We start from the raw sequence: 27,803 nt of genomic DNA, 5'->3' as shown, positions 1-27,803 counted from the left end.
TTCCTGATTCCAAAGAAGGACGGGTCCCTCAGGCCCATCCTGGATCTCAGGCCCCTCAACTTCTACATCCTGTCGGAGCACTACCATATGCTAACCCTGCAGCAAGTGCTCCCGCTGCTCCAGCAGGGGGACTTTCTCGCAACTTTAGACCTGAAGGATGCGTACTTTCACATTCCACTACATCCTTCACACAGGAAATACCTCAGGTTCACCATCCAAACCAGCACTACCAATTCAGGGTTTTGCCTTTCGGTGTCACCACGGCACCCAGGGTGGTCAAAAAGTGCCTGGCGACGGTGGCGGCACATCTCAGGAGACAAAACATCCACGTCTACCCCTATCTGGACGACTGGCTCATCCAAGCGAAGTCAGCCCAGCAGTGTGCCGCCCACGTGTCCTACACCATTCACCTCCTGCACGATCTGGGATTCTCACTGAATTACCCAAAATCCCACCTCCAGCTCGCCCACATACGGCAGTATCTGGGTGCGACCATAGACACTCTGGCGGCCACAGCACAGCCGAATTCAGTGAGAGTCAGCAGCATTCAATCGCTGATCCAAAAATTCAGGCTTCAACACTCGCTTCTAGCAAGAGTGTTCATGCAGTTGATAGGCATGATGGTCTCCTGCATCTCCATTGTCCCGCACGCGAGACTACATATGCGTCCGCTTCAGGAGTGCTTAGCACGTCAGTGGACTCAGGCTCCCAACCAGTTGAAAGACCTAGTGTTGGTGAGTGGTCGGGCGTACAACTCTCTGCATTGGTGGAATCCACGAAACCTTTGCAAGGGCCGACCGTTCCAGGAGCCTGTGCCACAGATCATCCTGACGACGGATGCTTCTCTCCAGGGATGGGGAGCGCATGTACTCCAATACACTGTGCAGGGACTATGGACGCAACAACAAGGGAAGATGCACATCAATGTTCTGGAACTGATGGCAATCTTCATGGCACTAAAAGCCTTCAAAGTACATCTGTGCAACAAGGTTGTGTTGATCCGGACGGACAACATGACGGCAATGTACTATATTCAAAAGCAGGGAGGAACACACTCTCCGCAGCTGTCTCATCTGGCTCAGAGCATGTAGAAGTGGGCCATTCAGAGGAACATCTTCCTCATGGCAGAGCACCTCCCGGGCAAGGACAATCAGATGGCGGACCTGCTCAGCAGGCACAGCCACCAAATGCACGAGTGGGAGATACATCCATCAGTTCTCCAACCGTACTTCCGAAGGTGGGGTCATCCAGAGATCGACCTCTTCGCCACAAGGGAGAACGCAAAATGCCAAAGCTTCGCCGCCAGGTTCCCACACCCGCAGTCTCAGGGCAATGCGATACGGATGAACTGGTCAGGCAAATTTGCGTACGCTTTTCCCCCAGCAGCTCTGATACCGCTGGTGGCACGCAAGCCCAGGCAGCACTCGATGACTCTCATCCTGGTTGCTCCAACGTGGGCTCACCAACCATGGTGCACCACGTTTCTAGAACTGTCCGTGGTACCGCATCAAAGGCTACTTCTCACACCCAGCCTTCTGACGCAGAGCCATGGCGACATTCAGCACCCGGATCCGCAACAGCTCAACCTGGCGATCTGGCTTCTGAAATCCTAGAGTTTGGCTACCTGCACTTACCTTCCGACTGTATGGACATCATTCGGGAGGCAAGAAAGCCCACCACCAGAGCATGCTATGCGGCAAAATGGAAGCGGTTTGTCATTTATTGTGCAGAGCACCACATTAACCCGCTGGATGCTTCAATTCAGAACATCATCTGTTACCTTTTCCATCTGTACAAGTGTAATCTGGCCTACGCTTCCATTCGCATTCATCTGTCTGCAATGGCCGCTTATCTCCAGAATAGGCAGCACCTCTCCCTCTTCAGGGTGCCTGCCATTAAGGCTTTTTTGGAAGGGCTCAAACGAGTCATTCCGCCACGGACTCCACCAGCTCCTGAGTGGAACCTCAATGTGGTCCTTACCAGGCTGATGGGTCCTCCCTTTGAACCACTGCATTCCTGCGAGATTCAGTTCTTGACGTGTAAAGTGGCTTTCCTCATAGCAATTACATCGCTAAGGAGGGTTAGTGAATTGCAAGCCCTCACTATCCAAGAGCCATTTATTCAAATTCATTCCAACAGGGTAGTGCTTCGCACTAACCCTAAATTTCTACCCAAGGTTGTGTCTCAATTTCATATCAACCAGACAATCGAATTACCTGTTTTCTTTCAAAATCCTGAGTCACTGGCGGAGCGGATGCTCCATACCCTTAACGTTAAATGGGCCCTAATGTATTACATCGATAGGACCAAGGATTTTAGGAAAACTAAGCAACTCTTTGCCGCCTTTGCACAACACCACAAAGGTAACCCTATTTCCAAGGCTGGTATTGCGAGGTGGATCGTTAAATGTATCCAGATCTGCTATCTAAAAGCAAAACGCACTCTTACCATTCCGCCAAGAGCCCACTCCACCAGAAAGTTGGGGCCTCTATGGCATTCCTTGGAAACATTCCTTTGGAAGACATATGTAGAGCAGCCACATGGTCTACCACACACACATTTACCAAGCATTACTGTGTTGATGTGCACTCCAAACAGCAGGCAGCTGTAGGGCAGGCTGTTCTCAAAACACTTTTCCAAACTGCTGCAGCTGGCACGGGCGGCCGCCGCTAATGGAGGGACTGCTATGTATTCTATGCACAGATATGAATTCAGCAGCCCACATGCCTCGAACCGAATATGCTACTTACCAGTATGCATCTGTTCTTGGCATGTAGGGCTGCTGACATTCATATCGCCCGCCCTCCTGTCCGGCGCCTGTCGCAGCTGCAGTATTCACATATACTCATAGCATGGTCATCATTCACTGAGTTTCACTCCATCTTGGCCACAATGGCTAAAAACAATCTGGGGATGGAGTCGATGCCCATGCGCACTGTAGTCCAGGGGAGGAGCTACCTATCTCGTGATACTTCGAGGACTCTTCCAGACCCAACACTAGGCGGCGATCTATGTACAGATATGAATGTCAGCAGCCCTACATGCCAAGAACAGATGCATACTGGTAAGTAGCATATTCGATTTGTATGAAATGGAGAGATTTGGTTTTAAAAAAAGTTTTTTACCATAGGAAGATTCGGCCCGCCACCTACAGTGGTTGAAGACAGTTAAAGAAAGCCATGGGTCAGTCGAGTTATCCTCTTTATCTTTAGCCACCTCAATAAACCGCAAAGGGATTTATCTCCTTCGTGCACCACCAGAAGGCGAGAGGGTGAGTACAAAACACTGGAAACCTGCTGCATTACTAGAAACCTCAAGGTTTGTGTGTCTGTTTAGCACCCATGTGCTGTGAATGTTTTTCTGTTTATTTTATTTCAAGGCTAATACACGTTATTCATTAGCAATACAATGTACACCAAACGACAATCATGGTTCTCATATGTAATCATTACAACAGAGTATCTCCAGTTCTCATTTCATGTTTCTAGATCATTTTATACTCATTGTGAGAAAGTGCCATCTTTCTTGCCTTGATATGCCCCCACTTTTTTCTGAACTGCTGATGTGCTTTGACTAAGTGTGCCCTGGGCTCCTGCCAACCAGGTACCCAGGGCCTGTGTCCCTACCCTAAAACTGTTCTGAAACTAAAAACCCAATTGGCATCTCTGGCCACCTGTCAGCCCCTAGTAAATGGTACCCTAGGTACCCAGGGCATGGTGACCAGAGAAGACCCCTGAGGTTTTAAGCACTTATTGTGCCACCCTCAGGGGCCCTGTACCCTGGCACCCACACACTGCCTTTGCAGGCTGAGTGCCTAAGTACAGAACTAAACCAAGAGTCGACAGGGCACACATCCCTGTGTGCCATGCCCACAGAACCCACTGCCCTAGCATACTTCAGTCACCCCTCTAGCTGGGTACCCTATGCAAGTAGTGTGGGCACAGATGAATGCGCCCTGTGCCCTTACTGTACCCAGGGTCATTCCTGGGCACTGTAAATGCAGTGATGCCATTAAGAGTGTATGGTGCTGGGAGGTTGTCATTACGAACTCTACATCACAATAAGGGCTACACTGAAGACTGACAAGTTCGGTACCAAACTTCTCAGCACATTAAACCCGCACTGATGCCAGTGTGGGATGTAATGTAAAATGCACCAGAGGGCATCTTAGAGATGCCCTCTGAAACCCTAACCTACAATCCACGTCTGGGCTGAGTGGTTGCAGAGGCTGCCACACAGCAGACATGCTGCTGGACCCCTGAGTGGAGAGCCCCCTGCTCTCCTGGGCCTGCAATAATGCGCATCCTGGGCGAGGTGCTAGGTCTCCTCCCCCAGGATGGGCAGGGGGAAGCTTCAAAGGCATGCCGCCTCTGTGAGCTTCTTCCGACCATTTGCTGTACCCAGCAACTGGCCCCCACCAGTTCTAACCCCCACTATGGCGGGAAGACTGGCGGGAAAAACTAGGTCAAGAAGGGGGGGTGCCAGCCTGTGCCAACCCCACCCCTTAGGTGGGGGAGACGAGGTGAGGCACGACCTCGGGCTCCGGTCATCTTGTAGATGGGGAGCCCTCCCCAATCCCAGCTAAGCTCCTGCCCCCCCTCCCACAGGAGAGGAGCAGACTAGGTTGTGTACTCACCCCAGGACAGGGACCCATTGTTCCCTGTCCTTCCCATACCTGTAACGCCTCTATATTCAGTATTTAGGGGCTCCCTGAACTTTCCTTCCTCAGATCCTGATACGAAAAGAAGAAAGAAGATCGAGAAGAAGACCCGCCGTGCAGCTGCTAACAGGACGTCAACAACTGATTTGGCCCCAGCCCTACCAATCTGTCGATCCTGGAACCTTCTCCTGCTTAATCCCGGCGACTCCTGCTTACAGCAACCTTGGGACACCTGGAGGACCTGCCTGCCTTGACCCTCTTGAAGACTGGGACTCCATCAGCAGAGGCTCTGCTTCAACAACCCACCTGGTGCCAACCAGGAAGCTCAGGACCAGTCCTCTGTGGACCCGCCGAGCCCGGCCCAACAGAACCAAGACCATGAAGACGTCCCCCCGGCGACTGGGACCCGAAGTCTAGTTCCCAAAGACCCTCCTCGACGAACCAGTCGACGCCTGCAGACTCAGAACCAGGTGCCACCCCAGCCGAGGTTAAGCTTTTCCGACACCCATGCACCCGGTGTCCTACAGCCCCCTGTGCCTCCCTTTGGGGTACCTACCTGTGCTCCAAGATCCCAACTTACCTCCTGTAGTGCTGGTCTCCTCTGGAGAGTCTCCGTCCCTGAGCCTGCAGCCTTTGTTTCTTTTTGACCTTTACCATTGGATAACATTGAGCGACCGACGGCTCAAGAGCACCCTGCACCCAGCCGCCCGAGTGCCGCTGGCTGTGCCACCTTTGTCCTATCCTACTTCCCCCTCTTGCCCTGAGCAAGTAACCAGGAGCCCAGCGTCCACAGCCGCGTGGCCTGGAAGCCAGCAGCCACCAACCGAAGGCCCCCTTTCCCTCATTGGATATCATTGGGCCTACCTACCTCTGCACCCGGCTGCCCCTTTGCCGCTGGGATTGAACTAACTGTACTTTCCTGACCCTGGGGGACCCCATAGTCTATGCCCAGAACTTTAACTTCACCAACCAAGTACTCACCTGGAAACTGGCAACTCACATACCTGCCATTGGATAACATTGACCAATTTTGACTCGAAAATTTTCCAAGTGTGAAGTTTTGAAAACTGAAAATATTCATATAAAATCAGCCAAAGTCCGAATTCCGAAGTACTCACCTGTGATCAGGGGAGAAGCCAGTACTGTACCTTTCAGCAGAGTACTGAACCGCAAAAGTAATCCCAACCGGGTTTACTAGTAATCTGTATGTTCGAGGCATATGAGCTGCAGATACTACACTTTTGCATTAGATCACCACCTGGTGTTGGGCTTGGATGATTGCATGTTGTTGTCGTCTCGGAAGAAGTCTTTTGTAGTCACGAGATAGGTGACTCCTCCCTTGGACGATAGTGTGAATGGGCATCAGCTCCATCCTTAGATTGTTTTTTCGCCACTGGGTTCGGATGAACTTTTTCCGCTTCGCCTCGAAATCTACTATTCAAGTACTTTGAAGCGCAAAAAATCATTATAACTTAACTAACTTCGATATCGACTAACATCGTTTTGACTCCATCAGCTCAATTCCGGTCGTCGACGCGGGCCGTTGGGCCTATCCACGCCGTGAGTCCTACATCTCATGGAAAGGACGCCATTTAAATAATGCCCAGAGTGTGGAGCAAAGTTTCCACACAGTGACCACCACGGGGTCTGCAACCTGTACTTATCTCCAGAACACGACGAATCCAGCTGTACAGCCTGCGCGTCCTTTCGATCCAAGAAAACCATCCGAGATCGGAGGACCCGTCTACGCGACATACAGAGATCAGCTCCGGAACCAGTAGACCTCTTCGACGAGGAGGTTCCAATCGTTCCCAAAGAAGATTCCAATGATCTCCAAATTGTATTAGAGGCAGACGACTCAGATGACTCCATACCATTGGGTCAGCGCGTGAGTACTACTGCCCATGCACCACACACAGCACCCAGATCGAAGGCAAAGGTCAACACTCCGCCTCTGGGGCCCAGTCGCGACTGAAAAACCACTTTGAAAGCCCCGCCATCGAGCCCGGCTCCGAAGAAAGCAGTTAAGCCTTCCGGAAGCTCTTTACCGAGCAAGCCGCATGTGCCGATCACACCAACTCCCTCGGCACCGAAACCGAAAGAAGTCTTGGCTCCAAGACTGTCGACTTCGAAAGACAAAGGTGCGAAGCCAGCGTCCAACGCCTCGAAGTCGACGAGACCAGCTTCCACTCCGAAGACATTGCTTCAGTACCGAAACCAACAAGGCCTGATTCCGATGCGCCCAAGGCCTCGAAACAGCCTACAACACCGAAAACAACACCTTTGGTGTTGAAAACTACGCCAAAGGACAATGTAACACCTCCTAAGGCAAAAGACAAGCAGCAACCTCGTACGGGACCGAAAAAATCGGCGCCGACAAAGGTTCCACAAGGACAACAACTTTTCCAACCAGATCCTCTGCAAAAGAAGATCTACATTGACCCAAAAACAGGTGCTGTATCCACTATACCACACAAGAAGAATAAGGCAGATACAACACCCACGCCTGTAGTACCTGCCAAGAAGAAGGACTCTGCCACATCTCCTATGCACCCTTCTTCTTCTATACTTCCTTCTCCTTCATCCCCTGTTCCTCTTAACATTTCACCACAGATTTCTCCTCCACATTCTCCTACTCTGTCTTCACACTCACCTCAAAACGATGATGAGTGTAGCCTAGGTAGAGGGATAGACCCAGATGAGCATTTCCCATACCCTTTAGATGATCCAGACGGGGAGTACCCAAACCCAAGAGATGTACCAGATATTCCTGACCCACAGTCATACCCATCAAAACCTTCTCCCCCAGAAGATAACATTGGTTTTGGGCTACCTATTGAAAAGGGCTGCCATTTACTATGGGGTCACTATGCACTCTGATGAGGCAGAGGAGGATTTTCTATTAGACACATTTGTACAATCGCAAAGGTGTGTTCAAATTCTTCCTATGATTAAAGGGGGTCATCAAACATTCTCCAGAGGTATTTAAAGACCCTGTACGTACTAGGATCCTAAACCCTAGAATTAAGAAAAATTATAGGCCTGCACCTACCGATCCAGCCTACATTAAAGGACAACTACCATTAGATTCACTAGTTGTATCAAATGCTAGGAAAAGGGCACATTCACAAACGTCAGGTGAGGCACCCCCACCTGACAAAGAATCTAAAGTTATAGATGCTTCAGGCAAAAGAATAGCTGTGCAAGCTACTAACATATGGCGTATAGCTAACACACAAGCCCTCCTTTCAAGATATGACAGGGCTCATTATGATCAGTTAGAGAAACTACTACAATATCTACCTGACCAATATGAAACGCAGGCAAACAACCTCATAAAAGAAAGCAAACTAATCTCCAATGCCTCAATCAAGTGTGCTCTTGATGTGGCAGACACTGTGTCTAGAGCTGTGAACACTAGTGTCCTACTTGGAAGACATGCGTGGCTACGCATTTCAGGATTTAAACAGGAAGTTCAAACTACCATTTTAAATCAACCATTTAATCAAAATCAATTGTTTGGACCAGAGGTAGACACAGCACTTGAAAAGATGAAGAAGGATACAGATACTGCCAAATCTATGGGAGCTTTACAGACCAGACAAGCTAAAAGTTCCTTTTGTCGCTCCTTCTACAGAGGAGGCTCCAAACATACTGGGGCAGACAATACAACTTCCTTCAAATCTAAACACACAAACATCCTCTAACAAAGGTTATTTTAGAGGAGGATATAGAGGAAACAACAACAAAGGAAAAGGTCGGGGTAACAACAATAATCAAACCTCTTCTACCACAACAGTGACTTGCCTCTGCTCCCCCAACAGCATTCAACTCCTGTGGGGGCAGATTAACACAGTTCCTACCTGTCTGGAATTCCATCACAACAGACAAGTTGGTAAGACAAATTATCCAGTATGGCTACTGCCTGGAGCTTACAGCAACCCCTCCACACATAGCACCCAAGCAGCCGCCAATGTCTGCAGAACACCTTATCTGCTCAAACAAGAATTCCTGTCACTTCTTCAAAAGGGCGCAATAGAAATAGTTCCTCCACAACACCAAGGAACAGGGGTTTACTCGCTGTACTTTCTAATACCCAAGAAGGACGGGACACTAAGACCAATTCTCGACCTCAGGCCCCTCAATCATTATATACAATCAGATCATTTTCATATGATCACTTTGCAACAAGTGCTCCCACTGCTGCAACAAGGCGATTTCCTTACAACACTAGATCTAAAGGACGCCTATTTCCACATTCCTATACATCCTGCTCACAGGAAGTACCTAAGGTTTGTACTGGAAGGACAACATTATCAATTCAAAGTCCTTCCATTCGGAGTTACAACAGCACCAAGAGTATTCACAAAGTGCCTAGCAGGAGTAGCAGCACATCTCAGGAGACAACAAATACATGTCTTCCCTTATTTAGACGATTGGCTCATAAAAGCCAAGCCATTCAATCAGTGTGTTCAACACACACATCAGACAATTCAAATATTGCACGACTTAGGGTTCACAATAAACTACACCATGTCGCACCTGCAACCCTCTCATACACATCAGTATCTAGGGGCTACAATAAACACGTCTACAGCTCTAGCGTATCCAGGTCCAGCAAGGATACAGAGCATTCAACCCTTAGTCACAATCTTCCAATATCAACACTCTTTCCAAGCCAGAGTGTTCATACGACTAATAGGCATGATGGCATCTTGCATCTTCATAGTACCATATGCAAGACTGCAGATATGTCCGTTACAGGAATGTCTAGCACGACAGTGGAACCAGACTGAAGGTCAACTAACAGACCTGGTGTTGGTAGACAGCTGCACACATCGCTCTCTGCAGTGGTGGAACACCAAAAACATGACAAAGGGGCATCCGTTCCTCTAACCTGTTCCACAAATAGTGCTCAAAGCAGACTCATCTCTCACAGGATGGGGAGCCCATCTCCTACATCATACGACTCAAGGACAATGGAACATTCAACAGAAATTGTTCCATATCAACCATCTAGAGCTGCTAGCAATATTCTGCAGCACTCAAAACATTCCAAGTACAAGTACAAAACAAAGCTGTATTAACCCCTTCGCTGCTAGGCCTTTTCCCCTCCTGTGCTAAGCCCTTTTTTGGCGATTTGGGGTAGTGCGCGCTTAGGCCCTTGTAACTTTTTGACCACATAAGGTATCCACGCCAAATTTGCGTCCTTTTCTTCCAACATCATGTGGATTCTAAAGGTGCCCAGGGTTTGTGGATTACCTTGGAGGGGTCCCAGAAATTAACCAAAATATAGTGATTTTTTTGTTTTTTTCAGAAAAATGGGAAAAACGGCCTGCAAATGAAAGCCTCTGGGGTTTTCCCTGAAAATGTTATCAAAAAAGGGTTTGTGGGGCTGAAATCTCCATTTTCTCAGCTTTTAGGAAATGACAGTCTTTTGTCAGAGAACCGACATTTTCACACAGTTTTGGCATTTTTCTGGGACATAGCCTATTTTTGCTATTTTTAGAGCTTTCCACCTCCTTCCAGTTAATGGTAGAAATGAGTTTGAAAGCAATAATGGATCCTAGAAAGCTGTACATTTTCAAAAAGTAGGCAAAATTCTGAATTCAGAAAGGGGTCATTTGTCTAAATCCATGAAGGTTTCTTTATAGAAACTAACAGTTAAATATTGGAATAATTGAAAATTTGTTGAAAAAAACAGCCTTTTGTCTCAACGTTTTCACCTATAACTTTTTCTAGTTTTGACAGGTCTTAGAAAGCAATATACCGTTACATCCGTTAGACCTTCCTGGTTGTGGGGATATATAGGACTTGTAGTTTCACCAAGAAACCGACGAACCCAGATCCAAAAACTGAGCAGCAACTTGCAATGGTATTTTTTCATTTACTGGGTATAGAGCACTTTGTCTTGGAAAATGTATACATGGAAAAATCTGTATGAAAGACACCTATGTATTTCTGAATTGGGTACAAAATATAGAGTTCAGAAACAGTATATTATTGCTAATTTTCAAAATTGGGAATACTCATACTAGCATGAGAATTATTGGTCATTTTTCAAAATTATTTTTTTTTTACACAATGTCTTTCATTGAAAGGGAGAAATGCGCAAAAGCTCAATTGGTAATAACAGTTGATTTACAAATCTGAATTACCCCAAGTCTCCCGATAAAAACGGTACCTCACTTGTGTGGGTCGCCCTTGTGCCTGCGACAGGAAACGGCGCAAAATGCAAAGTGGTGACACCTAAATTTTGCAGTTACAAATTGACCCTTTTTTAGCAAAGTGCCTACCTGTAGTTTTTGCACCCTGGCTCTGCCGGCACCTAGAGAAACCTAGCAAACCTATACATTTTTGAAAAGTAGACACCCAGGGGAATTCAGGATGGGGTGACTTGACTGCCTACCACCAGGTCTTGTTACCCAGAATCCCTTGCAAACCTACGAATTTGACAAAAAAAACACATTTTCCTCACATTTCTGTGGAGGAAAGTTCTGGAATCTGCTTGGATCAACAAATTTCCACCCACCCAGTGTTCCCCCAGGTCTCCCGAAAACAATGGTACCTCACTTGCGTGGGTAGGCATAGTGGCTGCGACACGAAACAGCGCAAAACGCAACGTGGTCGCACCTCAATTTCCCAGTGAAATCTTGCGCTCTTTGGTCAAAGAGACTACCTTTTGTTTTTGAGCCCTAGCTCTGCCAGCACTTAGGGAAACCTAGCAAACCTATACATTTTTGAAAAGTAGATACCCAGGGGAATTCAGGATGGGGTCAGTCGACTACCTACCCCCAGGTTCTCTTACCCAGAATCCCTTGCAAAGCTAAGAAATTTGAAAAAAAACGCATTTTCCTCACATTTCTGTGGTGGAAAGTTCCGGAATCTGCGTGGATCAACAAATTTCCACCCACCCAGCGTTCCCCCAGGTCTCCCGAGAAAAATGGTACCTCACTTGCCTGGGTAGGCATAGTGGCTGCGACAGGAAACAGTGCAAAACGCAACGTGGTCACAACTCAATTTTTCAGTGAAATTGTGCACGTTTTGGGCAAAGAGACTACCTTTTGTTTTTGAACCCTAGCTCTGCCGGCACCTAGGGAAACCTAGCAAACCTATACATTTTTGAAAAGTAGACACCCAGGGGAATTCAGGATGGGGTCACTCGACTGCCTACCCCCAGGTTCTCTTACCCAGAATCCCTTGCAAAGCTAAGAAATTGGAAAAAAAACGCATTTTCCTCACATTTCTGTGGTGGAAAGTTCCGGAATCTGCGTGGATCAACAAATTTCCACCCACCCAGCGTTCCCCCAGGTGTCCCGAGAAAAATGGTACCTCACTTGCCTGGGTAGGCATAGTGGCTGCGACAGGAAACAGTGCAAAACGCAACGTGGTCACAACTCAATTTTTCAGTGAAATTGTGCACGTTTTGGGCAAAGAGACTACCTTTTGTTTTTGAACCCTAGCTCTGCCGGCACCTAGGGAAACCTAGCAAACCTATACATTTTTGAAAAATTTAGACACCCAGGGGAATTCAGGATGGGGTCACTCAACTGCCTACCCCCAGGTTCTCTTACCCAGAATCCCTTGCAAAGCTAAGAAATTGGAAAAAAAACGCATTTTCCTCACATTTCTGTGGTGGAAAGTTCCGGAATCTGCGTGGATCAACAAATTTCCACCCACCCAGCGTTCCCCCAGGTGTCCCGAGAAAAATGGTACCTCACTTGCCTGGGTAGGCATAGTGGCTGCGACAGGAAACAGTGCAAAACGCAACGTGGTCACAACTCAATTTTTCAGTGAAATTGTGCACGTTTTGGGCAAAGAGACTACCTTTTGTTTTTGAACCCTAGCTCTGCCGGCACCTAGGGAAACCTAGCAAACCTATACATTTTTGAAAAGTAGACACCGAGGGGAATTCAGGATGGGGTCACTCAACTGCCTACCCCCAGGTTCTCTTACCCAGAATCCCTTGCAAAGCTAAGAAATTGGAAAAAAAACGCATTTTCCTCACATTTCTGTGGTGGAAAGTTCCGGAATCTGCGTGGATCAACAAATTTCCACCCACCCAGCGTTCCCCTAGGTCTCCCGAGAAAAATGGTACCTCACTTGCCTGGGTAGGCATAGTGGCTGCGACAGGAAACAGTGCAAAACGCAACGTGGTCACAACTCAATTTTTCAGTGAAATTGTGCACGTTTTGGGCAAAGAGACTACCTTTTTTTTTTGAACCCTACATGGCCGTCTCGCACGGGGCCAAAAACCCAGGTAACCCCTCTTTCAAAAGCTGGTGGGATTGACATTCAATACCACCAGCTTTTGCAAGAGGGGTTACCTGGGTTTTTGGCCCCGTGCTAGACGGCCATCTAGGGAAACCTACCAAACCCACACATTTCTGAAAAGTAGACACCCGGGGGCTTCCAAGGAGGTATGGCTTGCATGGATCCTCCAACGTTCCTTTACCCAGAATCCCTTGCAAACCTCAATTTTAGCTAAAAAAAATCATTTTTTTCACACTTTTTTGCATGGGAAAGCGTGGCATCACTGGGCACACACAAATTTCCTTCCACCCAGCGTTCCCCCAGGTCTCCCGATAAAAATGGTACCTCACTTGCGTGGGTAGGCATAGTGGCTGCAACAGGAAACGGTCCAAATCGTACAGTGGAGAATTAAGTTTTCAATTTGAGAGCGTGTGATTCAAGGAAATTGTGACAGACAATTTCAAGTTTGCAGGAGATTCTGGATAAAAATCAACAATAGAATTCACCAGAAAGACATGACCATATACTTCCATGGTTTAACAATAATAACTAAATTTAGTAAGTTATTTATGGCTATAATGTACACCGTAACAGAGTTACTCAAAAGTCAAACATTCAAGGCACGGCTAACTATTCCTCAAAGACACACACATACAGGTTGGATTTGGCACGAGGGCGAGTGATGGTTCAGTACATAAAATTTAATTAACAAGATATTTCAAAAAATGAAATGCTCTGTCAATAAATAAATGCATAAAAACCGAACCAGTGACTCGCAACTCGTGAGCTGTAAAGCCACGACAAGGCACCAACCGTTTTACAGGCCATTCACGCGCCTTTCATACCTGATACAAACCAGACCATTGACACCATCCGGAAAGAACAGCAACACATTACAACAATCACAATAAGGGACAAGGTACACCCTACTTCAGAAAGAGATAAAAGACAAACATTACTGCACAGCCATCAAATCCGCAAGCACACACACATTCTGGTTGGATTTGGCACGAGGGTGAGTGATGATTCTGTACATACAATTGTATTTGCAAGTAATTTCAAAAAAATGAAATATACTGCGTATAATTGAAAGTATGATAAACTGAACCACTGACTCACAGCTCGTGAGCTGTAAAGCCACGTCAAGGCACCAACCTCTTTACAGGCCATTCATACACCTTTCGTACGTGTGACACATACAAAACATTCACACCCCCAGCCGCGGACCCATCACATTTCAACACTCCCACCAGCAGACAGCGCCATTCAAGGGCCCATCACTTTCACACGCCCACATTTCTGAAATTTCAACAACACAAAATGATGGACTGCGTGGAGTGTCACTCACCTAGCAGTGTGTGTAGTGACCAAAGTAACTACTCACACACCGCCAGCCGAGCGCCAGTCCACCGACACCACCACCACCCAAGCACCAGACCATGCACACCACTAGCCAAACACCACTCAGCGCACACCGACAGCCAAGTACCACTCCACACACACCACCAGCCAAGCAACACACCATGCACACTGCAAGCCAAGGGGCACTCCACACACAACGCCAGCCAAGCACCACTCCGTGCACAGACAGCCAAGTACCACTCCACACACACCGCCAGCCAAGCGCCACTCCACGCGCACCACCATCCAAGCACCAGACCATGCACACCGCCAGCCAAACACCACTCAGCGCACACCGACAGGCAAGTACCACTCCACACACACCACCAGACAAGCACCCCTCCGTGCACAGACAGCCAAGTAGCACTCCACGCACACCACCAGCCAAGCGCCACTCCACACACACCACCAGCCAAGCGTCACTCCACACACACCACCAGCCAAGCGCAACTCCACACACACCGCCAGCCAAGCACCACTTCGTGCACAGACAGCCAAGTATCACTCCACGCACACCACCAGCCAAGCGCCACTCCACGCACACCACCAGCCAAGCACCACTCCACGCACACCACCAGCCAAGGACAAATCCAAACACAACACCAGGCAAGCACAAGAGCACGCACATGGCCAACAAAACACCAGACCACGCACACCGCCAGACAAGCACCAGTCCACAGACACCGCCAGACAAGCACCAGTCCACAGACACCGGCAGCCAAGCGCCAAACCATGCACACCGTCAGACAAGGACACTACACGCAAACCAACATCATACTTTAGTTTTTTTTGAAAATGAAAGAAAAACAAAAACAAATTGCAAATTGATACAAATCTACTAACTCAACAACTACACTAAAAAGACTACACAAATGCAAACTTTGAAACTGAACAATAAGACCAACCAGTTCACTTTACCACTCATTGATACTCCCAAAAATTCTTTTGCGTGTGGTACAATCTATAACAAGCAGGTACACACAGCCCGGGGTTTGAAGGGCAGTCAGGGCAGTACATACGAACCTCCTTCCGCAAACCTCTTCGCCAACAGACTCTACATCTCCGACTGGGAAAGTCTTTTGAGGTTGTAGGAGGAATTTGACCAGGAAAATGGCGATCTTTCAATCTGGCAATATCCTCCACCACTCCAACTCTAGGAACACTTGCATGTTCAACTAAAACAAGGCTGCCTATTACAGACTCCTGAAACTTTTCAAAAGTAATCTTTGACTGGGGACAAGATTTCTGGAACACAACAAAAGCATTAAAGGTTGCCAAGTGGAAAAGATGGATAGCCAACTTCTTGTACCAAATGTAAGCCTTACGAAGAGCAGCATACGGTTCCAACCTCTGATCTACTCTGTCAACACCACCCATGTACTTATTGTAGTGCATTATGCACACAGGTTTGCGCACTTCTGCAACCTGACCCCAAACAGTCACCGGTTCAGTGCTTTCATCATGTATTGTAGTCAACATGTAGACATCTCTCCTGTCTGAAAACTTCACAGCTAGAAGCTCCTCACAACGCAATGCACTACACTGTCCCCGAGCAAGCTTCTGACACACACGTTCTTTTGGGAAACCTTTACGGTTTGAGCGGATTGTGCCACAAGCAACAGTGTCCACTTTGCCCAATTCCCTGAACAACCGCACACCAGTGTAGAAGTTATCGACATACAAATGATGGCCTTTGTTAAACAATCCACGACCAAGTTCCCACACAATTTTCTCAGTCACTCCAAAAGTCGACGGACAACCAGGGGGGTTAATCCTGGATTCCTTACCAGTGTACACCCTGAAATTAGAGACATATCCAGTCTCACTGTCACACAGCATATACAGTTTGATTCCATAGCGTGCCCTCTTACTAGGAATGTATTGCTGAAATACCAAGCGACCTTTGAACAACAGCAAAGACTCGTCCACTGCAATTTCTTTCCCAGGATAAAAGATCTCAGAAAATCGATCAACGAAATGATCAATGACAGGCCGAATCTTGAAAAGACGGTCACAATCAGGGTGATCTCGTGGCAAAGCAAGACTATTGTCAACAAAATGCATCATCCGAAGCAGAAGCAAATACCGATCACGACTCATGACTGCCGGAAATATAGCTGTAGCCATCAAGGGACTAGTAGACCAATATGAAGCCATTGATGGTTTCCTAAGCAAGCCCATCAAAAAAGTTAAACCCAAAAACTTTTTCATCTCCTCCAAATTTGTGGGAGTCCACCGGGTAGCTCTAGCGTTGGGGCTTAAGGCTGGCACTGTTCACCCTCAAAAAAATTTCAGCATACAAATTAGTCTGCTCTACAATCTCTGCCACAAACACATCATCCATAAACAACTTGAAAAAATCAATAGGCAAAAAGTTTTCTGTGTTCACCCTACACCCTGGAACACCAGTAAATTCAGGCAATGCCGGCTGCACCATGCCTGGTGCAACCCAGAGGTCAGAACTTTCAACATCAAGTCTTGCAGCCGCAGGCTGCCGCCCAGCTGCCTCTCGTCTTACTGCACCAACAGGAATACTAGCAACCCCAGGCTGCAGCCCAGATGTCTCTTGCCGCACTATTGGCACAGGAATGTCCTCCGCAACCACAGACACAACAATGTCCTCTGCAACCACAGGCACATCATCCACACCAAAAGTAGCTTCATCAGCACTCAGAGTGTCTTCATCATCAGATGAAGCCATGTGTAGAGAAAACTCACTACCTGAATCTTCACCTCCCACCTCTGGTTCAGAATCAGAGTCAGACTCTGGACCATGGTCAGAGGAAGAATCAAAAAGCAATCCAACAACTTGCTGAGCAGTAATCCGGCGGCTAGCCATTATCCTTACAAATAAAGGAGTCTGCACAAACAACAACAACCCCAACACTGCGCAAAGTAAGATGAAAAATGTAAGCCTTTTCCAAAAAAAAAACTAATTTAGAAAATATATACAATTCACTTACAAGACACAACTACACTCACCAGCACCTACTCTGCAAAGACACAGCAAAGGGGCAACGATATCCCACTAGAAAGAAGAAAAAAACACACTTACATCTACAGAAGGACACATCAAAAACAAATGCAAAACATGTTTTACAATCAGAAACCAAACATACTCGTATTTTACTACACACTTTTCAAAAAAATACAATCACAGTACAATTGAACAAAAAAGAGGTCTCTTACCAAACACATACAACTACAGAAACAGCAGAACAACCAGTAACGGAACCGCACACTGCAACACTCTAAAGAGAAAAAAAAAACAACACACATTACAACAGGCTATGTCACAGGGTATGTCACAAATGGGGTGTCTGTCCCCAAGGGGGGAAGATTATAAATCATTATAAACCCCTGGAAGCGACCCTTGCCCAAGGGGTCGCTTCCGTTATAAATATACTAAAATCCCTGGTGTCTAGTGGGCTTTTCTACCCCCCCTGGGTCCAGATGTGGCCCAAAAAATGGGTGATCTGCCCCCAGGGGGGGGCAGACAAGTCTACAAAAAATTATGGGCCACTAGGAAGCGACCCTTCCCCAAGGGGGTCGCTTCCTTTACAATTAGAAATAAATCCCTGGTGTCTAGTGGGCTTTTCTGCCCCCCCTGGGTCCAGATAACGCACTAACATGGGCGATCTGCACCCAGGGGGGGGCAGAAAAGTCTGCATTGAAAAATGATGGCCCTAGGAAGCGACCCTTCCCCAAGGGGTCGCTTCCTTTACAACTATACATAAATCCATGGTGTCTAGTGGGCTTTTCTGCCCCCCCTGGGTCGAGATCGCTCGCTAAAACGAGCGATGTCGACCCAGGGGGGGCAGAAAAGTCTGAATGACAAAATAACTGCCCCTGGAAGCGACCCTTGCCCAAGGGGTCGCTTCCTTTACAATTATACATAAATCCCTGGTGTCTAGTGGGCTTTTCTGCCCCCCCTGGGTCGAGATCGCTCGCTAAAACGAGCGATGTCGACCCAGGGGGGGCAGAAAAGTCTGAATTATAAAAATATTGCCCCTGGAAGCGACCCTTCCCCAAGGGGTCGCTTCCTTTACAATTATACATAAATCCCTGGTGTCTAGTGGGCTTTTCTGCCCCCCCTGGGTCGAGATCGCTCGCTAAAACGAGCGATGTCGACCCAGGGGGGGGCAGAAAAGTCTGAATTATAAAAATATTGCCCCTGGAAGCGACCCTTCCCCAAGGGGTCGCTTCCTTTACAATTATACATAAATCCCTGGTGTCTAGTGGGCTTTTCTGCCCCCCCCTGGGTCGAGATCGCTCGCTAAAACGAGCGATGTCGACCCAGGGGGGGCAGAAAAGTCTGAATTTCAAAATATTTGCCCCTGGAAGCGACCCTTGCCCAAGGGGTCGCTTCCTTTTCAAACGTAAACGTAACGTAAACAATCCCTGGTGTCTAGTGGGCTTTTCTGCCCCCCCTGGGTCGAGATCGCTCGCTAAAACGAGCGATGTCGACCCAGGGGGGGGCAGAAAAGTCTGAATTATAACATAATTCCCCCTGGAAGCGACCCTTGCCCAAGGGGTCGCTTCCTTTCCAACAAAAAACATCCCTGGTGTCTAGTGGGGGCATTACTGGTGCAGGATCGCGACGCTGTGCGCGATCCTGAACCAGTAATGCCCAGCATTGGGACATCAGGGGAGAGGAAACAGTGTTTCCTCCCCCCTGATGCCTCAAGGCACCGAGAAATGGCCCCCCCGCCCCACCGGAGCACCAAACACCGACCTTGTTCCTGGACGCGCTGGAAACAAATGGCTTCCAGCGCGTCCAGCGCTTCCTGATGACGTCGGCGCGCGCTGTGCGCGCTGACGTCACCAGGAAGCGTGGGGGGGCCAGGGGGTGGCAGCGGAAAGTCTTCCGATGCCACCCCAGCAAAAAACCCCAAGATCGCTGCACAGGGGGGGGAGCGCCAGCGCTCTCCCCCAGGGCTGTACTGATGACGGAGCGGTTCCGTCATCAGCACAGCCCAACCGATGCTGATGACGGAACCGCTCCGTCATCAGCATCGAAGGGGTTAATCCGGACGGGCAACATGACAGCTATGTATTATATACAAAAACAGGGGGGACACACTCTCTAATACTGTCTCAGCTTGCACAGAACATTTGGAGATGGGCCATTCCACAAAATATATATCTGCTAGCAGAGCACCTTCCAGGAGTTCACAATCAGATAGCAGATCTGTTGAGTCGGCAGACACAACAAATTCACGAATGGGAACTAAATCCACAAGTTCTTCAACCATTTTTCCACAAGTGGGGTCATCCAGACATTGATCTGTTCGCCACACACGAAAATGCAAAATGCCCAACCTTCGCCGCCAGGTTTCCACACCCGCTGTCCAAGGGCAATGCAATATGGATGAACTAGTCAGGCAGATTTGCGTACACTTTTCCGCCACTACCACTAATACCATTAGTAGTACGCAAACTCAGACTACAGTCTCTCAAATTAATCCTAGTAGCTCCCACATGGGCACGCCAACCGTGGTTCACCACACTGCTAAAACATTCTAGTTTCACACTAAAAGTTACGACTGGCACCATCCCTACTAACGCAGAACCATGGAGACATCAGACATCCAGACCCAAATCAACTGAATCTGGCGATCTGGCTCCTGAAGTCTTAGAGTTTTGGTTATCTTAACCTACCACCAGACTGTATGAACATCATTAAAGAGGCCAGGAGACCTCCCACCAGAGCTTGTTATGCTGCTAAATGGAAGAGATTTGCCATTTATTGCGTCAAGAACCAAATTGATCCCCTGGATGCTTCTATCCAAAATATCGTTTGCTACCTTTTACATTTACAAAGGTGTAACTTGGCATATTCATCCATACGCCTGCACCTTGCAGCAATTGCAGCATATTTACAAAACAGACCACATATGTCTCTTTTTAGAGTACCTGCATTTAAAGCATTTATGGAAGGATTAAAAATAATAATTCCACCCAGGTTACCACCTTCTCCAGTGTGGAACATAAACGTGGTTCTTTCAAGGCTCATGGGACCCCCTTTTGAACCTTTACACAAATGGGAACTGCAATTCCTCACATGGAAAACATCTTTCCTTATTGCTATTACCTCTCTTAGAATAGTAAGTGAGATACAAGCTTTCACAATACAAGAAACATTTTTACAACTACATCGTAACAAAGTGGTTCTAAGAACTAATTCTAAATTCCTTCTAAAAGTCATTACTCTTTTTCATTTAAACCAATCTGTAGAGTTACCTGTGTTTTTCAAAACCCTGACTCTGTAGCAGAAAGAGCTCTACACACACTAGACGTTAAAAGAGCTCTACTCTACTATATAGATAGGACTAAATCTTTTCTCTCCACCTCATAAAGGCAACCCCATCTCTAAGGGTGGAATTGCAAGGTGGATTGTAAAATGTATTCAAGTATGCTATCAGAAAGCAAAACGTACATTAACAGCTCCTCCTAGAGCGCACCCCACACGCAAGCTAGGAACCTCTATGGCTTTCTTAGGGAACATCCCCCTAGAAGACATATGCAAGGCAGCAACATGGTCTACAACACACACCTTCCCTAAACACTACTGTGTTGATGTGCAAGCCAAGCAGCAAGCTGCAGTAGGCCAAGTTGTCCTTAAAACTCTCTTTCAAACAAATGCAACTGATTCAGGTGACCACCGCTAGGGGAGACACTGCTGCATACCTGATGCAAAAGGGTAGTATCTGCAGCTCATATGCCTCAAACGGAAAATGCTACTTACCAGTATGCATCTGTTCTTGGCATGTAGAGCTGCAGATCACTACACGCCCTCCCGCCTCCCCGGGACTTGTATCTGTTCCAGTTTTATCTTACTTAGATGCACATGCATGGACATCTTTTTCTTTACTTCTACTAACTCCATCATTTCCCATCATGGCGAAAATCGATCTAAGAATGGAGCCGATGCCCAATGCGCACTATCGTCTAAGGGAGGGAGTCACCTATCTTGTGACTACAAATGACTTCTTCCAAGACGACAACAACATGCAATCATCCGAGCCCAACACCATGTGGTGATCTAATGCAAAAGTACTACACGTTTGCATTTGATTGCTACCTGCAGCTCTACATGCCAAGAACAGATGCATACTGGTAAGTAGCATTTTCCTTTGTCCATAGGAACCCATTGTCTGCTTTTGTATGAAATTTCTTCTAAGTGTCTACTTTTGAAAACTTGGGATATTCTTTAAAAATCCTACGAAATACTGAAACACATTTACCAACCTTTTCTAATTTAAGACCCCAGTGCTGGCCCTAGGAGAACATTGCCAGAATACAAAAGTAACACGATCGTACTTAACCTGCATTCTGAATTTTCTCCCATTGAATAACATTGTCAGATTTTCATTAAAAAATTTCTAAGTGTGAACTTTTAAAACCGCTTTATATTCATGAAAATTCACTACAGCAATTAACATTTTTTTTGCTAATCTGGTTTCATCTTAGACCACAGGACTGAATCTATGATCTAGTCCTGGAACTACAAAAGTAATCGGCATAGCAATCAACTGTTCTTAAATGTAGAAAACCCATTGAGCTCAATGCTATAGTATGTTTTAGGATTGTGTTGCTTACTACCAATACTGTATTCACTGTGTGCACAAACTTTATTGCTCCTTTGCAAGGTAATTACATGAGAGTACTCATAACGAGAAAAGTATATTTTTATAACTGTTGGTTCTAAACATAAAACAACTATATCTGTGGATATAAAAACAATTGGCCTGGAGTTCAGTTCTTGAGTCTGTGAAACCTTTTGCTGATTGAGTGTGTACAACAAATGCTTTACACTGTCCTCTGGTACGGCCTTACTGTTCGACCAAGCTACCACTTTGGAGAGTAAGTTCAGTTCTGACTTTAGCCTCTGTTATACCTCTGGGGTTGGTGTTCTCTATACACACTGTACATTCTAGCCCATTATATATAGAGCCACTTTCTCACACTCATTATATGCATTCAAGATATTTTAGCTCAGCCAATATCTGCCCATTAGTCCACCAAGTTCTGCATCTGCAAGTGTTCTGTTTTTTTGTATTTCTTTATTGGCATTTTATGAGTTAACGTACATACAGTAGAATGGTATTGACAGTGCATTTTGCATGATTATGCATCTGGTTAATTCCTAGTAAGGCACATGTCTATTAAAGAACTGCTGTCATATATGGCAGATTCTCGGGCCCAGAGTATGACCCTTCATTGAAAATTTACAGTCTGCTGGTCTTGAGTTATAGCAGCTTGGTAAGTGCCAGAGCACCAGCATAGTTGCATGCCAGAGATATTGTAGGCTGAACAAATTAAACTTAACATAACAAAGTTGCCTGCCCCTTGCTCAGCCCTTACTTTGGTGACCACCTCGCGTGAAGCACTCCCCCAGCCGCTTACATGAAAAATGATCGCTGGCAAGAGGTCCAGGCGAATCTGTCTCTACTCCAGCACTGTGTCCCCAGCTACCTCCGGGTGTGTAATAAGCTCTTAAGCCCCCAGGACGGAATTCCAGCATTTTGCAATATGGTATTTTCTTAGCCCTAGTGCTTCTCTGATCTGAAAGAAACACGTTAGTGATAGATTCCTTACCTTAGATTTACCTCCTGGTGACAGACTGGATCCGGAACGTTTTCGTCAGCAGTACCCCAGCACGTCGGTAGGCGTCGTCGTGCGACTCTGCGTACGTCGTTGCCATCGTAGTCGCCAAGATGACGTCGCTGGAGCTACTTAGACAGGCCCACACGCGCTGGCGTCGGTTCTTTCGTTTTTCACGCCAGCAAGCACATATCTGGAGAGAGCGGTACCCCCAGTCACTTTTTGACAGTTATTTTTGGGACTTATGTCTCTGTTTTTTGGGTCTTTGACTCATGGTGTGTTGGGATGCCCGCTTTTAAGTTATGCGCGGCTTGTCCCTGCACGATGTCGGTGACTGACCCGGACCGTGAGTGTCTCTACTACGTGGGGCACGACCACAACTCCGAGTTGTGCCCTGAATGCCGTGCCCTGGCTACGAAACCTTTGTGGGAGTGGTCCCAAAAGCATGGGAGTCGGCTCTGCGCCGTTCAAGGTCCCGGTCCGGTGCGAGGTAGAGGGACCGGTCGCGGAGCCGCCATCACCATCGTTTGACGAAGTCTTTGCACTTGGTCAGTTAAGGCAAAGCACAAGAAGTCAAAGAAGTGCTATTGCTCTTCGCCTATCCTGTCGCGCGACATGGCTTGGGGTGCAGGTGGTGTCACCCCCGTGGCTCCGGTGGAGCCTACGCAGTTGCTGATGGCCCACTCACTTTTCCCAGGTCCGTCTGCGACTCCGGCCCAGCTACAGGACTTTCTGTCAGCCATGCCCGCCTTTTTGGCCTATCAAGCCCCGCCGGCACGCCTTTAGGCCCTGCGGGTACGACTGGTGTCATCGCTCCTCTTCGTCACCGGCTCCGGCCTCGACTTCGTAGACTACTCCGGTCTCGACGGCGAGAGACCCCCATGCATCCATGCATGGATCCCAGCTGATGTCGGTTGGCCTCGTACGACCTCCACCAACGACAACGTCCCTGGCTTCTACCCTGATGTGGACACGACACTGGACCAGTGTCGATTGACGCTGAACCCGACGCCGATGTGGAATTTCTATCCCTTTCTCCATCCGCCTCCCTCTTTGCTGCCTGCCCAGCAGGTTGGGGAGGACTGGGAGGGGTCTGAGGACCCTATTTCAGCCCAGTGCGAGTTAGACCCGAACTGGGAAGAGGATTTGGAGGATGCAGGTGACCTAGATTTTACTACAGAACCTGGCACACTGTCTCCTTCTACCATTGTTACAGAGGAGGGTGGTACATGTTCTGTGATGTTGCGTAGGGCAGCTGAGGCTCTCCACCTCGAGCTCCCTATGGTGGCCGTTAAGACTAACCTCCTGACAGAAGTGCTTCTGCCGGCGTCGTTCCTCTACTGAGCCGCTGCTGCCCTTTAATGATGCACTTTCAGACGTTTTTTGGGCACCTGGTCCAGGCCCAACACAGGGGCTCCTGTGGATAGGAACGTTGCCAGACGCCATTGCCTAACCCCAGGCGACCCCATCTTCCTCTGCCAACACCTAACCCCTGAGAGCTTGGTTTTCCAAGCCTCTGCGTCCCCAAGCGCATTCCCCTCTGCCCCTCCGGACAGGGAATCCAAGAAACTGGAACAGTTTGGAAAGAAACTTTTCTTCTACCAGTTCAGGGCTGTGGTCTGTGAACACTGCATGCCTCTTGGGCCGTTAGTCCCATTCTGTGTGGGACACAGTTGCGCAGGTGCTGCCTCAGTGTCCGGAAGAGGCCCGGACAGCTCTCTCCCAAGCTATTGCTGAGGGGAGAGATGCAGCCAAGTTCACGATTCGTTGTGGCCTTGACACTGCAGACTCGCTGGGCAGAGTGATTTCCACGACAGTGACGCTACGCCGCCATGCCTTGGCCTGAGGACAACTGACTTTTCCGGGGTTGTCCAGAACCCTCTGATGGACATGCCTGTTCGAGGCATGTGGGCTGCTGAATTCATATCTGTGCATAGATCGCCGCCTAGTGTTGGGTCCGGATAATTGCACATTGTTGTCCTGGAAGAGTCTTCGAAGTATCACGAGATAGGTGGCTCCTCCCCTGGACTACAGTGCGCATGGGCATCGCCTCCATCCCCAGATTGTTTTTTTCCGCCATTGGGTTCGGATGTGTTTCGGTTCCCTCTGTCGGAATCGATAGTTGTTAAACTTTTCTACTCGAGACCAAAAGGTCTTTAGGCTGAGCGTCGGTATCGTTTCGTTCGGGTTTCTTGTCTGTCTCTCAGCTCCGAACTCTTGCTACCCATCCGCGTGCTCTCGGCGCGGACGGGCCTACTCTACGCTCCGGCTATGGAACGAACTCCGTTCAAGAGGTGCCCGGTGTGTACCTCCAAGTATTCACACCTCGACGTGCACCCTGTGTGCAACAAATGTTTGTCACCGGACCATGACGAAGACAGATGTATGGCATGTTCGAAGTTCCGGTGCAAGAAAACTCTCAAGATTCGTCGGGCCGCTAGACTCCAGGCCCAGTTATCGGCTACCCCGGCGCCCCCACCAGACAACATCTTCGAAGAATTTGTTGAAGACGACGACGCCATACAAGTTTCGGACTCTAGTCCCGCGTCCGAGGGGGATGCCTACGACGCGGGTGATGAGGACTTTGACGAAGCCGGCGACGAGGTAGGGGACGACGATAGGGCCATTGCCACCGTGGGGGATAGCTCGGACGAAGAGCATCCCCAAACAGACTCAGGGGTCAACCCCCTTCATGAGGCCCAGGTCGAGGGATCGCCTTCGGGCCTTACCCAAGACCTCGTTACTAGTCCAACAGCCCCGCCTCCGGGCCCGGTCACGGACATTTCTGAGGCGCCACTCCCGTTCACGAAAACGAAAGTGAAGCCATCGGGATCCACTCCCCCGGTTTTGAAACCGAAAGTGAAAGTTGCGCTGGTGCAGAAGGCTCTGGAGGCGTCAACTTCCAAACAATTCAAAATGGCCGACTTGAAGAGCCACGCCAAAATGGCCGACCCGAAGCCCTCGGGGTCGACGCCGAAGGCGAAGTCGACCGACGCGGCTGCGTCGGCGCCGAAGATGGTCGTGGTCGATGACCCGAAGACGGCTCCGAAGAAGCGTCAGGGCGACGCCGCGGCCCAGGCTCAGCCGGCGACGGCCCTCGGGGACAAAGGACGTGAGGTGTCGGCTCCGAAGAAGGTGCCTTTCGTCGATCTGACTCCCGACTCAGGAAGATCGCTCGAGCCAGTCAAGCCCTCTCCAGCCTTAACCAAAAAGGTCGCAGAATCCCTGCAGCGGATTCGGAAGGACGCTATGGCTCCAGAACCAGGAAACGTGGCGCCGAAGCACACGCCTAAGCCTGCGAAGGCGCAAACGCCTATCCGCTTTACCCTGCCGCCAAAGTCGACGCCGAAGGCTTTCGTTCCGAAGCATGGGGCAGGCGGGCCCTCGAAGGAGGTATCAACGCCCAAAGCGGCATTGGTGGTGTCGAAGCCTCGGCTCCAGCCACTTGCAGAAGAAGAGCGTCGGGAGGTCATCATCGACGCCAATACTGGAAAATTGTCTCTCCTCAAAAGGAAAATCACCACAGAGCCGGTGTTAGAACATTTTCGGATTCCTCTCAAGAATAAGAGGGACTCTGCGGGGACTTCGGCCCCGATAGAGCCTATGTCTCCACAAGCCTTAGAACACTCGCCAACGCGTTCCAATGCAGGGGATGCTGACGATGAGGACGTAGAGTACAACTTTCCGGCGTACTCGGATCCAGAGGAGGAGCATGAACCTTGATCTGCCGGAGGCGACCCAGAGGACCCGCAGTCGGGCCACGAACCGCAGCTTTTTGCGGCCAAGACTTCACCGACGGAGGACTCGGCAGCCTTCAACGCTTTGATTGAGAGAGCTGCAGCTAACCATGATGTCGAGCTGCACTCAGACCCTGTGGATGTGGACTTTATATTTGACACTTTCTCAGTGGCTGAAAAGTCAGTCAAAACACTGCCAATGCTTAAGGGAGTGCTGAAGCACGCTACGGAGGTCTTCAAAGAGCCCACCCGGGCGCGTGTCATTAACCCTCGCATTGATAAGAAATATAAGGCAGCGCCCTCGGATCCAACATACATCAAGGGACACTTGCCACTGGACTCGTTGGTTGTATCCAACGCTCGGAAGAGGGCGAACTCGCAGACCACTGGTGACGCTCCTCCCCCAGACAAAGAGTCTAAAATATTTGAGGCCTCAGGGAAACGGATTGCTGCACAGGCAGCTAACATTTGGCGAATCTCAAACACACAGGCCCTACTTGCACGCTACGATAGGGCTCATTATGACACCTTAGAATCACTACTGCAACACTTGCCTGACCAGTACAAGGAGGCAGGTGAAATGTTAATTCAGGAGGGAAAGCTCATCACAAACGCTTCCATCAAATGTGCGCTGGACGTGGCTGATACGGCCTCCAGGGCCATCAACACTAGCGTCTTGCTTAGAAGGCATGCTTGGCTTAGGATATCAGGGTTCAAACCGGATATACAAACGACAATCCTGAACCAAACAGTTAATCCTGACCACCTGTTCGGCCCAGAGGTGGATGCGACACTGGAAAAAATGAAAAAAGATACAGACACTGCCAAGTCTATGGGGGCCCTCCAGTCTCAGCAGTTTCGGAGTGGTTCCTTTCGCCGCTCCAATTCCAGAGGCACCTCAAGGGGTCAGGCATCGCAGTCCACACAGTATTATAAAAGTAACACCCAAACCTCATACACCAACAAAGGTAGAGGTGGTTACAGAGGCAACAACGTCAAGGGCAGGGGACGTGGAAACAACAGCTCCAGGTCCACCACCGCCAACAAGCAGTGACGTCTTGTCACTGCCCCCCGACCATACAACACCGGTCGGGGGGAGACTCCAGCAGTTCCTGCCTGCGTGGAAATCCATCACCACGGACAGG

General features: G+C 48.6%; 1 protein-coding gene across 1 annotated transcript in view; it reads left to right on the top strand.

The window, feature by feature from the left end:
• RNF213 (ring finger protein 213) overlaps positions 1-27,803 on the top strand; it is a 2,876,335-nt gene that overhangs the window by 1,424,988 nt on the left and 1,423,544 nt on the right. Inside the window, exon 22 of the mRNA XM_086931045.1 lies at positions 3,131-3,271. Within this exon, the coding sequence (XP_086787171.1) occupies positions 3,131-3,271 (141 nt within the window). The remainder of the gene's footprint in view (positions 1-3,130; positions 3,272-27,803) is intronic.

The sequence above is a fragment of the Lissotriton vulgaris genome, chromosome 7 (genome assembly GCF_964263255.1).
Source record: "Lissotriton vulgaris chromosome 7, aLisVul1.2, whole genome shotgun sequence".
Lineage (NCBI taxonomy): Eukaryota > Metazoa > Chordata > Amphibia > Caudata > Salamandridae > Lissotriton > Lissotriton vulgaris.
The sequence above is the reverse complement of the archived record's forward strand: the minus strand, read 5'-3'. Positions and strand labels throughout refer to the sequence as shown.